The sequence below is a fragment of the Mus musculus genome, chromosome 18 (genome assembly GCF_000001635.26).
Source record: "Mus musculus strain C57BL/6J chromosome 18, GRCm38.p6 C57BL/6J".
Classification (NCBI taxonomy): Eukaryota; Metazoa; Chordata; class Mammalia; order Rodentia; family Muridae; genus Mus; species Mus musculus.
In genome coordinates this window covers 57236682-57250429 of record NC_000084.6, presented here as the reverse complement: position 1 = coordinate 57250429, position 13748 = coordinate 57236682, and the positions used below count along the sequence as shown (strand labels likewise).

General features: G+C 43.4%; 1 protein-coding gene across 1 annotated transcript in view; it reads right to left on the bottom strand.

The window, feature by feature from the left end:
• Megf10 (multiple EGF-like-domains 10) overlaps positions 1-13748 on the bottom strand; it is a 164378-nt gene that overhangs the window by 47038 nt on the left and 103592 nt on the right. The window contains exons 6-8 of the mRNA NM_001001979.2: positions 9640-9886; positions 7647-7767; positions 3760-3896 (exon numbers count right to left, since the gene is read on the bottom strand). Coding sequence (NP_001001979.1) covers positions 3760-3896; positions 7647-7767; positions 9640-9886 — 505 coding nt within the window. The remainder of the gene's footprint in view (positions 1-3759; positions 3897-7646; positions 7768-9639; positions 9887-13748) is intronic.

Below are 13748 nucleotides of genomic sequence, written 5' to 3'. Positions count from 1 at the left end.
ACCATTCTGATTCCTACTTTGTCTCACTCTGTGAGCTTGGGGATGAAGTCACGGTGGCAGCTCCTTCTTGTCCTTTGGAGCATGTCACGTCCCAGTGTCACCGGAATAGCCGAGCTGAATCATGATTCAGTGTGCAAGACTCATATGCTTCATTAGACCTGGACTGCAGGGTCAGCAGCCTGCCTTTGTAACATCTGGAGCTGCCGCGGGGGGGGGGGGGGGGCAAAGGAATTGGGAAAGAGCCACCTTTTCCACAGTCACAGAGACAGAGTGGCCTGGCATTGAAGACCAGCGCTGTTCTCCTCCAATCCTGGGCTGCAGTTCCTGACTTTGTGCCCCTGAGCTTTACTTCACTCTCGGAATCGTGCAGAACACAGGTCTGGCAGGGCTGTCTTGGGGTTCACTATAGCAGACTCCTTTACTGAGTTGTGAATACTCACTGAGCACACTTTATAGTCACGGGCCCTGCCTTATCATCAAAGAACCACAGAGTGACCCCGTGATACCATTAGCGCCTTCTAAAGCGTCTTCAAGCAGAGTTTTGTGAGGACCTCAGATCATCTCCCCCTCACTCTTGACGACTTCGCTGGATTGTATCTCCTTACCACAGTGTCCTTTTCGGTCTTTCCACAGACCTCAAAGCCTCTTATTTGTCATCTGCTGTGCTGTCCCGTCAGCCTGCAGAGCTCACCACTTGTTTCCCTGTGGTGGGGTGGCGGCCCCACATCCTGGGTGTATTTGCTGGCAGCTGCCTGCGGTGGCAGCCTCTGTGGAGCAGCCCCTCCTAACCACTCCAGGCACACAGACGTCTCAAGACAAGTGAAGGGATACTTACGATCCCCACCCTTGCATCTCCTCCCCACCTCCTGCCACAAACTGCCCACAGCCACTCCCTGTCATCTTTCATAGAGACAAATGTGCATTCTGCATACCATGGATTGCATATGTTAATAACTCAAAACAGAGGCAAGAACAGCAATGGAAAACCGTAACCACAGGGCATCATCCATCGCCAATGCTCCACAAAAGCTTGCGTAGAACAACTGTCCAGTCCCACCTCATTTTCCCCATTCCTTGAGTTTCAGATTTTTACTTGAAAATTAGCTGTTCTCTTCCCCCGTGTTCTGACTTCGCTAAGCACGTGTTCACTGGCCTTGGAGGTGTGAGGTTTCTAAAATCTCTAGAGCCTAAAACATTATTATAGAACACTGCTTGAATCCACCTTGGCTTTGTTCCTCTCCTTTTCCTGACCCTGTTTTCTGTAATATAAATGTCTAAGCACAGCTTAGAGCTAGGCTGGAGAATCACAAAGTCACATGGAGTAGCTCAGTCCTACACTGTAAAATGGATAATCAAGGTGTCTATAATTCATAAGTCAAAACAGCAAAAGGAAATTATATCATTGTATTAATAAACAAAAAAATGGCTTTTAATTAAATTAAGTGGCTACTTCTAACAAAAGATCTTAACAAAATGAAGGACTGGAAAAGAGACACTGTGGTAACATAGTAACTGGAAACAGCAAACATATAATTACTCAACAGAATCTCCAACATGGAAGAATTCCCACATTGACCTCCCATCGGTCAGCAGCAATTCAGAGCGTCAAATAAATAAAATAAGGAAGTGAGCGAATCATTAGCAATATTTTGAAACCAGCCATCTTTAGTGGAGGATACTATCTTTGCAAAACTAAACAATTCCAGTCTTTGCTAAAAACGCTTAAATTAATTTAAAAATTGGTAAAGTAAGGATTAGATTAAGAAGCAAATATTTGAAAGCAAGTTTTCCTTTATCTAGAAAATGCCCAGTTAGATACTTAAAGATAATTTTTAATTATCTTAATCCGAATTTCTACTTTAATTTTATGGCTTTCAATTAAATACTATGAGCTTCTCCACCTCTCTAGGCAGTGTCTATATTTACTTATTAAATGCATTTTCTAAGTATTTTGTAATTAAAAATTATCTTTAAGTATCTAACTGGGCATTTTCTAGATAAAGGAAAACTTGCTTTCAAATATTTGCTTCTTAATCTAATCCTTACTTTACCATTTGGATAAAAAGGCCTTTTTAGTTTACATACATCATTAAAATACAGTGGTATGTAATTATACAATGTTCCTAGATATTAGCCAAATGCACAATTGCTAGTGTTTGCATGGTTCCTGCACACTACCCAGTCACAAAAGCTTTGTGGATAAGCTTCAGGACTGCTCCAAGACCTTCAGTTTAATAAATCTTATCATACGCTGGAGGAATAGTGTCATCCTAAGCATTACAAGGACATGGGCTCTTCGTTCTTAGGCAGCCTGCCCGTTGGCCTCTCAGGTCACTGTACTGTGACTCCATGCCATAGGCAATGAACTCAGCTGTCCAGTCTCCTAGGACCTAGAGCAAAGTTGAAGAGGCAGGGCAAGAAGAGCCACTGAGGTAACAGTTTGCCCTTTAATACAAGAAGTGGCCAACCAGGCATGGAAGAGCTGCAGGAGCACAGACAGAGCAAAATCAACCATTTGCTTCTCGCTTCACACGGCTCACAGACTTCTAAGTTCTCCCACAGAACTGGTGCTGTCCCCTCCACACAATAGAGTAAATATAATGACTCTTTTTTTTATTTAGATGATGATGTGTGTGTGTGTTCACATGTGCCTGTGTGTGGTATGTAGTCCTGAGTATAAGTTCCTGCAGAGGTCAGAGGTACAAGGGTTACTGGTAGTTGTGAACCATCTGACATGGATGCCAGGAAGCGAATTCAAGTCCTCCCTCTGCAAAGGCAGTATGCATTTACTCATGGAGCCATCTCTCTCTGTCCCCAGTGAGTAACATTCTTAAGGATATTCTGGGCAATGAAAAGGAAGCTATACTTTATATAAGACCGTAAGTACACGTTCCATTTGAAAATCAACCTGTCAATCACCCCGTTCCTCATATGCCAGTTCCACATATCTCAAATCTATCTAAAAATGTTGAAAATGTCAGGTGTCTGTCCTAAACACTCAACATTTCTTTCTTTTTTCTTTTTGTTTTTTTAATTAGGTATTTTCTTATTTTACATTTCAAATGCTATCCCAAAAGTCCCCCCTACCCCCCTCTCCCCTACCCACCCACTCCCACTTCTTGGCCCTGGTGCTCCCCTGTACTGGGGCATATAAAGTTTGCAAGACCAAAAGGCCTCTCTTCCCAATGATGGCCGACTAGGCCATCTTCTGCTACATATGCAGCTAGACACACGAGCTCTGGGGGTACTGGTTAGTTCATATTGTTGTTCCACCTATAGGATTGCAGAACCCTTCAGCTCCTTGGGTACTTTCTCTAGCTCTTCCATTGGGGGCCCTGTGTTCCATCCAATAGCTAACTGTGAGCATCCATGTCTGTGTTTGCCAGGCACCGGCATAGCCTCACAAGAGACAGCTATATCAGGGTCCTTTCAGCAAAATCTTGCTGAACACTCAACATTTCAAATGACACCTTTGTCATGGGTTGTGACCAGCTGACGTTTTATTGTCTTTTTTTCTAACGTCTCTCTGATTTCCTCCAATTCATTATTATTGTTCTGTGACTCGGTTTCTATACACTCCATGAGGATAGAGGTTTTCAAACACTTTTAGACTTCATGGATGCTTCTGAAGTATTAGATAGCAGTTATAGACACATGATGCTGAGCACACTCCCTGGACTCTCCAAACTTTCCTTCTAATTAGGATAATTAGAATCTTATTCATTATGAGCAGTCAGAGAAACACGAGTGTGTCCTTACCGTTCCCCTGTGTATCCTGGGCTGCAGTGACACTGGCCTGTGGCAGCATCACACGTTCCTCCATTGTGACACTGGCATTCTTGGGAACAGTTCTTTCCAAAGCGACCCTCAGGGCAGGGCTGACCACACACTGTGCCCTGAATTCAAAGAGACTCAGAAAATTAGATGGGCTACCAGCCAGCACCAGGGAAGGCAGAGGAAGAAAACAGGGACAGCAGAGAGAGAGGGAGAGATTTGGGGACAAGGCTGTGAGAAAATTAGATGAAGGGCGTTTCAGAACACAAAAATGTTCACCATCTTTAAAATGTGAGAAATCTCAAACTGTCCTATTGACTCAATTCGACTGTGTCTCGAGATACATTCAAAGACATCGGAAGAATGATTCTAAGAAAATTTCCTATTAAAAAGGGAACCTTACATTAAAGTTACATAGAATTATTAATGCAACCTTAGTGATCTATAAACCCTCCTAAGTGTTCTTCTCTGGGCCTTACATGGACATAAGTCAGCAGTGCTCACGGAGCACCCCCTGCATAAGCAGCAACATCTGGAGCACACAGAGCATCTGAATGCTTCCCTAGGTGCTAACCGCTATCACTAGGTTCTTTTCTTAACACGACATCATATTATAATTATGATATGATATTAATATGGCATAAGATTAAAACTTTGTGTATTTGAATTAGCAATAACATCACCTAAGGAAGACTTCTGCAGGGTTAACTGCTATTTCAGAAGAAAAGACATATTGTCAAGCAGGTCCGATAAGTATTTCTGAGGTAAACTTATTTCTTGAGGAGAAAACCCAAACCAGTCAGTAGGATATTTCTCCTTAACCTAGGACCTATCCTTAGCAAGCACAGCCATGTGTATTCCAATTCTGTGTCTATGAAAGGAAGACATGACTCCAAGATCTCAGTCTATCAGTGAAATACTCCACTTTTTTCTACTTTATTATGTAACGGGCTTATGGACTCGAATTTATTGGAGTTATAATCAATAGAATATTTATTGGAGTCATAATTAGTGCAAACAACATAACATAGTAGGATTTCCCTAATGCTTTTTCATTATCCTCTCTCTTTCAAAGGGGACAGACTGTGTGTACTCTGAAATTGGAGCCTAGCTGGAACACCAGATGGTTTGCTAAATGTTTATTCTGGATAGCGTAAGGAGTACATTTTTTTAAACTACTGGCTACCCACAAAGGCAGTTGGTGAGCTAATTAAGTTCCCTCTGGTGGTTTCTAGCTATCCACAAACAGGAAAGATTCTTCCACAGGCTCTTGGAACCATAAAAGCTTTTGAGAGATGGTTCAGGTTAGGGTTTAACTGAAAATCATTTGCATGCCAGGCATTGTGCTGAGCACTGAGAGTCAAAAATAACTTACCTTTGCCTAGTTTGTTCATGGGTGATGAGAAGAGCGGATATAAAAATAGCTCTAATAACTCTGCTCTAGTGCATGCCACTGCACTTGATGACATATAATAACATTGCTGAAGGAGCAATGGAACAAGTACCAGTGAACGGCTGAGCAAGGTTTGGTATGTGGTGGGGTCTGGTGCAAATATTCACTTTCTCAGGGTCTGACTTTAACGACCCATAATGGTCTCTCATAATGTCCAGGGATGCTACTGAGATGTTGGGTTTGAATGAAGCCTACTGTGACCAAGCAGCAGAATTATGACGATGGTGTTATTGGCTGATATACATGTTGTGTGTGCCCCTGTGTGTATGTGTGTGTGTGTGTGTGTGTGTGTGTGTGTGTGATAGGAAGGCCAGTTTACCTTTAGAGACATCTAACACAACAATACAATATGTCGTAAAGGAGAAATTTAAGCTTGGAGTTCAGTTATTCACAGGGGAAAGCAAGACTGGAAGCCTCTATTAAGAAATATCTATTGCGGCCTAGAGGAAGTGGCTGAGGGCAGATTCTGGGGCCCACCGAGTAGACTCATCTGTCTGCCTTTGAACTCATAGTTCCAGGCTGCGGCTATGACTTTCCCACATCATAACTTCCAGGTATCAAGGAAACACTGCCACCTCAAGATGAGGCAACTCGAAGGCCCTAGCAGTGAAATGCCTGCAGCTCCTCCCCCGGAGATCTTGGAGCTCCCTGGACACTGCCAAGGTAGCAAGAGTGTTCCCTTGCCAAGAAGCCAACAAGGGCTAGATTTAGCAGTAGGCTGAATACAGGAGCTGAGAGAAGGACACAAAGTTAATCTGACACTTCTGCTTGGGCTTCTAAGAGATGTTGACTTGCACTCAGATCCAAAGGGCTGAGGTATAAATATATATATATATATATATATATATATATATATATATATATATATATATATGTGTGTGTGTGTGTGTGTGTGTGTGTGTGGTGTATATATATATGAGGTATATGAGGTATATGAGGTGTATATATATATTATATATTATATTATGAGGTATATGAGGTGTATATATATATATATATATATATATATATATATATTAGGTTTAGTTTCCTAACATTTGCTCTGCAGGGGCTGCTAAAACAACCTCAGTGATCCTTCCACAGCCTCCTACAACCCACTAGCCCTCAACAAAAGGCCACACCCTCTAACTCCATTCCTTACCTAGCTCCTACACTTTGCTTTAAAAATCAGATTTTGGCCAATTTGTAATCTTCCTCATGAGTCTGATCAATTCATTGTATGTATGCCCCAGTGGTCTTGATAAAATTCTCCCTTATATCTTAAGGGTCTATATTCTTTGTTTACAATAAAGAATAATTTCAGATAACGCCTGCATTTGTCTGTAAAAAGTATGGCTGAAAGGAAGCCCGGATATTTGGTGACATTGTGACTACAGTCTACCAAGGTTGGAGCAACTAACAGTGTAGTTACAAATCCCTGGGCTCAGGGAAGGTAAGATAAAGGCTCCAGGAGAACAGCAGATGACCGCTAAAGCCATGGGCCTGAGAGAAGTTTCTGTAGAAAATACAGCTTAGGAAGAGCCCTTCAGTGGGAGAAGCGGGAGAGTCGGCCACTGAAGAAGCAGAGGACAAAAGAAGGCTAAGATAGAGAGGGGGACAGTCACGAGAGTCAAAGCTCTGGAGAAATGAAGTAGAGAGAGAACAGAGAGTCCTAGTGGACCTGCCAGTCAAGAAGTCACTAGAAGCTATTCAAGAAGAGTTCCTGGACAGACATGGTAATAACAGTGTAAGCTGCTCTGGTAAGACACTACTTTCTTCAAGCAGACATGCATAAACCAACTCAGAAGGATGAGAATTAATTCTGTTTCCTGGTTTCACGTGTACAGTCAGTAATGCTTTCACACTGTGTATCCCACATAGCAGTAGGCCTATAGAATCCCTACATAGAGAGAACGCAGTATGCTCAAACTCCAGGGAAGCTTTGCTGAGGGTGGCTTATTCTTAAACTCTCTGGAAAGTTCTACAGTCCTGGATCTGCATGGTTTACTTGAGTGTTTCTTCAGATTTATATGACAGCCTAATATTTTCATGTGACACTTATCCTGTTAAGAGGGACATTATTATAGACAGTGGTAATCTATGGGTACAATTGTGAAGACAGTTATTAAATGATTTCAGTGTTTATCGGTTATTGTCATTTGTGAGATCAGATAAGTGCTTCTCTTCTCCTTTGGGGGAAACGCACAGTACATGGTCATTATTGCTTCCATGAGGGCTCTTAATACACTCTACAGACAAGTACAGGATGAAGTGACCTCCTGGCTTCTCTGCACTGGGAGATTTGTTTTTAAATGGCTGTGTATGCCCAGTGTGGGAGTCACAGCCACCAGTGCTACTTGCCTTTGTGCTAATGTCTCCACATGATATTCTTATTTGTGTCCTGGAATGTGTGATTATTGGGAGTGGAAGTGACACTTACCATCCAACCAGAAGGGCAAGAGCACTCTCCAGTGACATGGTGGCACACACCCCCATTTTGGCAGGGACACCTCTGCTCACAATGTGGACCATGTTTGCCAGGAGGACAAAGATCCTCACAGCTGAGGGATTTAAGTGAAACAAAAGATACTATTATTTATCCAGGTACAGGATCCTCTGAGTCACAGACATGATGTCATCCAGAACCCTGAAATATACAACCTTGCCTCCTTCAGTAATTACTAATTTAATCAGAACATTAATCAGAGTGGATGGAAATGTCCTAATGGACCACTGGGTCCTTGGTTTGGTTTGGGCTCTCTCCCTGCATATCTCTCTCTCTCTCTCTCTCTCTCTCTCTCTCTCTCTCTCTCTCTCTGTGTGTGTGTGTGTGTGTGTGTGTGTGTGTGTGTGTGTAGTACCCATATGTATGTATGTGGAGGCCAGAGGAGGATGTAGGGTGTCCTGTACCAGTTTCCAACCTATTCCCTTGGGGTCTCTCACTGAGCTTGGAGTTTACTGACTATAGCTTAGATGGTTTCCAGCAAGCCCCAGGGATCCTGTCTCTGTCTCTTCCCTCCCTTGGTTCCCAGCACCAGGGTTAAAGGCACCAAAGACTGCACCGACTCTTTACGTGGGTGCTGGAGATCCAAACGCAGATCCTTAGACTTGCATTGCATGAACCCCACCATCCATCCAGGGAACTTCCAAGTGGAGGGAAAGCGCCCCTGTTCTAGACTTCCAGGAAGAAGAGCATCCTTTCCCTGGACGGCTTACAAAGCTGAGCTGGAGCTCAAGCTGTTTTCCTTTGGAAGTTTGTTCTAACTTGAAAGACAGCCTAGGTCTAAATGGCCACATGCTCCCATTGTGTGCTTGGTCACAGTTTTCAGCACCCTCTTCTTTTGAATGAAAAGCCCCCACTCCTTTAGCTCCACTGCGCTTCTAACTTCCCCACTAAACCACCCGAGTTTTGCTCTGATCAAATGCTTCCCAGCTTCCTACAGCCCTGTGTAATGTTGACCTTGATGAAAACCCACAATAGCGATATTAACAATTAAGCAGTTGGAGACGCTAATCTATTCTTCTGAAAACTGGGGTTTTCTAGGCTAGTGCGGTTTTTTGTTTTGCTTTGTTTTGTTTTTCCTTTAGCTCTACTTTATAGACATTAGCACTGTCAGCAGGACATATTTACCTAATCAGCTACATTTCCACAACTATTAGTTCTGTGATTTACGAGAATAATTTTCTCAGTAAGGGAAGAAGATTTTTCTCTCTTACTTCTTTTTTTTTCATGCCAAACTTTGCATTTTAAAAACTCTGTTAAGGGGAGCAAGCCAAAGAATGCACTTCCCAAAATAATGTCATGGAGATTAAGGAGTTACTTCAGTGTTCTATAATAATAATAATAATAATAATAATAATAATAATAATAATAATAATGTTACTACTAATAATTATTTTATTATATACTAATATTATTATTATAAACCTGTGCAATACATCCTAGTGGATGCGATATGTGCACTTTTCTGAGCATAATGACATATGTGTGACCATGAGCACCAATGACTCCAATGACCTTTCACGTTCTTGACTTTCATTCCATGCAAACATTTCAGTCTTCTTTCTTGGGCTCTGGATCCACCCGGATATATCTACTTAATTACCACAAGGGCAGAGCCACCTGGACCACTATTAACTATTCCTAGACAGTGATGGAATTGTGGGAGATTTTCAACAGAAATCCACGCCTGCCACGGTAACCCCCAAATACCCTCATTCGCACACCATCCGATGAACCTGAGGCTGGTCCTCACATCTTGGCTGAGCTTTAGCATTCGAAAGTCAATCAGCAGGGGACCCTAGTGGCCATCTCAGCTGGTCCCTCCATCTGTGAGGAGCCTGGACCCTCAACCCAGCAATAGCAATTGAGGCAGCAGCGCAAGTCAAGGCACACAGTATTTGCGGTGCGACTGCACAGCGCACCAACTTACAAGGCTCCAGTGTACCCAGGTGAACAACGGCATTCCCCAGTGATGTGGTCACAGGTCGCTCCATTCTGACACTGGCATCTTTGGTGACAGTCGTTACCGTACGTGCCCTGTTCACAACGGTCCTCGCAGCGCCATCCCCGGTAGCCCGCAGCGCAGTGGCAAGCACCGGTGATGGGGTTACACAAAGCTCTGTTTTTGCACTGGCATCGGCTGCTGCAGTGAGGCCCCCAGTGATCACCATCACAAGCTAGGAGGAAAAAAAAAAGAAAGAAGGGTATCGAGTGTGAGCCTGGGTTCTTCACTCTGCTCTCCTTGGTGAGAACAGTTAAGCCTTCTTCATGACATTACCACTGTTCTTTTCTTTTCTTTCTTTTTTTTTTTTTTTCCATTTTTTATTAGGTATTTAGCTCATTTACATTTCCAATGCTATACCAAAAGTCCCCCTTACCCACCCACCCCCACTCCCCTACCCACCCACTCCCCCCCTTTGGCCCTGGCGTTCCCCTGTACCGGGGCACACAAAGTCTGCGTGTCCAATGGGCCTCTCTTTCCAGTGATGGCCGACTAGGCCATCTTTTGATACATATGCAGCTAGAGTCAAGAGCTCAGGGGTACTGGTTAGTTCATAATGTTGTTCCACCTATAGGGTTGAAGATCCCTTTAGCTCCTTGGGTACTTTCTCTAGCTCCTCCATTGGGAGCCCTGTGATCCATCCATTAGCTGACTGTGAGCATCCACTTCTGTGTTTGCTAGGCCCCGGCATAGTCTCACAAGAGACAACTACATCTGGGTCCTTTCGATAAAATCTTGCTAGTATATGCAATGGTGTCAGCGTTTGGATGCTGATTATGGGGTGGATCCCTGGATATGGCAGTCTCTACATGGTCCATCCTTTCATCTCAGCTCCAAACTTTGTTTCTGTAACTCCTTCCATGGGTGTTTTGTAATACAAGATATCTGCGCACCTTTCTTTTCTTTCTTTAAGATAAAGTTTCTCGCCTCCCGGGGTGGCCTCAAGCTATGTAGCAGAGGATGCCCTTGAACTTCTGCCTCCACCCCAGGAGTGCTGAGATTCCAAGTGGGAGCCACCATACAGACGGGGATTGAACTCACCTTCCCAAAAGCTACGCAGCCACTCTGCTACAGCCTCGAGCTGAGCATCCAGGCTCCAGCATCAACAGCTGCACTACACAAAGCTGGTGCTTAGGGCACCTGGCTCCACCTCACTGCTTACGCATTACCATATTCTTTTCCAGCTCCAAGGTTTTGCTCTTCCTGTTCCCTAAACCCAGAGTATGGTGTTTAATGCGGCCATGGTAATGAATGGGCCAGTGAGAGACGGCAAAGGGAGTGGCAGGAAAAAGAGGCTGGGGGTGGGTGAAATGAGGATGAGCAGTTTGTACAGGTGGACGGCATCTTTTGTGCAAGGGTCTGCAGTTGAAGAATTTTAAGCAAGGAAAGATGGAGCCATCTTTGGTGTGAGAAAAAGGCAGCAAGAGACTGAGAAGGAGAAGCAAGGAGACAGAACAGGAAGAAGAACAACTGCTCAGATTAGAAAGAGCTGCCTGCACCCACCATGTGACAGGGTAAGGAAGCATGGACCAGAAGCCATGTTAAAGATGTTAAAGATCTGTCTGGCCCTTCTGCAGTCTGGGTTTGCAAAGATACAAACTGAAATTTTTTGTCACTCGGTAAGCTCAGGGGCGCGAAAGAGAAAGGTGGAATAAAAGGTGTGGCCTAGTTAAAAAGTACATCCAACCTAGAACTGAAAACAGACAACACACCAAAAGATAACAGGCACAGGCAACCATACAAAGCAAACGGGAGAAGTAGAAATTGAAGGGTATATTATATGTGCAGGTTTGAATAAGGGTGGCTGTTCAGTAGACATTAGTGAGCATGACACGGCCCCAACCCAACCATCCTGAAACCCAAGAGGAACACAAATACACCTTGCTTGGCACATGTCCCCAACAGTTTTCATTTATTATTAGATACTATGACTGTCCCCAGGGAGTACGCACACCAGCGAGAACTCTTAGGGCAAATTGCCTTTCTGAATACCTCTTAAGATCAACAGACCTAGAATAATATTTTTGAAAACAACAGTTCTGAGCACATGGCGAACAACTCACCCACCGGAAGCCTAGGCTCCATCTTCCAACAGTATAAGCTACCCTGGATTTCATAACAGCAAAAGGTTTAAATGAATAATTCCATTTTTTAATCAGCACGGCTTTGGTCTCATTAGTATTTTAATAAACACACTTTAACAGAATTAAAAACAATGAGCGAGAATTATTGAACTTAAGGCAGATGAAGAAAGCAATTACCTACAAGCACACAATCTTCTTTCGCAAAATAAGATTAGGTGCTAACTCTAAAATGAGATCCAAACCTAGTTATTATTCATATCTGTTCTTTCTTTTGTCACTCGTAGCTTAGGACACTGAAATTTTAAAACTGTTAAGTTTTAGTCTTAAAAGAAAGACGCACTCTTTTAAAACTGTACAAACATGGTGCTGTATTTTAGGTGGAGATGAGCATCCTGTTTTTAAAGTGTTCTGAAGAAAGGCATGTGGCCCTGCGTTACCTGTTCCCTGTTTCATAATCATCAGTAGTGAGGGAAAATCTTAATTCAACCCAAGAAAAATCCACCATCCTTTTCAAAAATATGTTTCTTCTGCTTTAATTCCAAAATACTCTAGTTGGTTCCTATCCTGTTACAAATGGTCTTATTTCTGGTACGTAAAGGTAACATTTACCTTGCTCTATGTTCTGTGGGGTATGGCACATATATCTCTATGTGGGAGTCAGAGGCTGATGTGGGTATCTTTCTCTATTGCGATGCCTTAGTTTGTTTTCGTTTTGTGTTTTGATTTGTTGAGACAGGATCTCTCACTGAACCTGAAGCTCGGGGATTGATTAGACTGACTGGCCAGTGAGCCCTCAGATCCTCTCTCTCTCTCTCTCTCTCTGACTTTAGCCTTAGGCATTTACTGCCATATCTGTCTTCTTGCATGAGACTGGGGATTTGAACTCAGGCCCTCATGCTTTGCACGGCAAGCCCTTTTCTCACTGAACCATCTCGCTACCTCTTGACCTCATTCTTTAGAGAACTACACATTGCAGCTCAAATACTCATACCAAAGACTCAGTTCTCCAGGACTTGGTATTTTCTCCTTTGCTAGACTCTCTCCAGAGTTTTCATAGCTTTGTCAAGTTGTGGGAGCCTCGGGTTAAATACCCACCTCCTCTCAGGCGCAAATGAAACGGAGCTGACAGGTATAAAAGGCAATTCTATCTTATGAAATTACCTTGATAAGAAACCAAGGTTGTGTTTTAAAATATTTTTAAAACCTATGATGAATTATTGTAGGGCCTGTTTTCCACTGTGACACTGTAACAAGAGCTGGGCTAAGCACACGCATGTCACAGAATACAGAATATGGTTTAAAAAGCCACGAGAGTGGCAATATGAAGAAGTAGGTACTGAGGAAACAGGGCCCATCTCTGCCCTCCATGAGCCTTTCCACATCCCACTCAACATTTTCTCAGAAGAGCAGGCAGGCCGGCACTAGCTCTGATTTCCTGGAATTTAACCAAAAAGGAGGGGTGTGGGGGGAGGGAACCTTAACACATCCCCTTATAGAAATGAGTTTATAATAGAAATTGCTAATGTCACCATCAAAAAAAGAGAGAGAGATGCAGGCTTTCAAAGAAATATCATATGCCGACATGGTTAATTTCCTGGCTGTGTCTAAGCACTATGGCATGCTTTGAAGTGACGGCCTCCATGCCTTGGGCTGTATTTTCCTACAAAGCCACTGATACACAGACCCCACAGTGTGAGCCTTGTGTCAACAGGAGCTGAGGATGAGGGCAGAACCTGCAGACACAGAAGTCTGCGGAGGGACGACCATGGGAGAACCACCAGAGCCCAGGAGCCCGGGCAGCATTCAAACACGATATCCTTCCTAAGTTGTCTTTACCATCTGTGTGTGTCAGCACTTAAATACTTTCCAGTGAGTTGTGCAGTCTACGGTACAAAAGCCAACTTTCTCCTCTGATTCCTGCTACTTCCAGGGTGAGTTGACATTATGGAGACC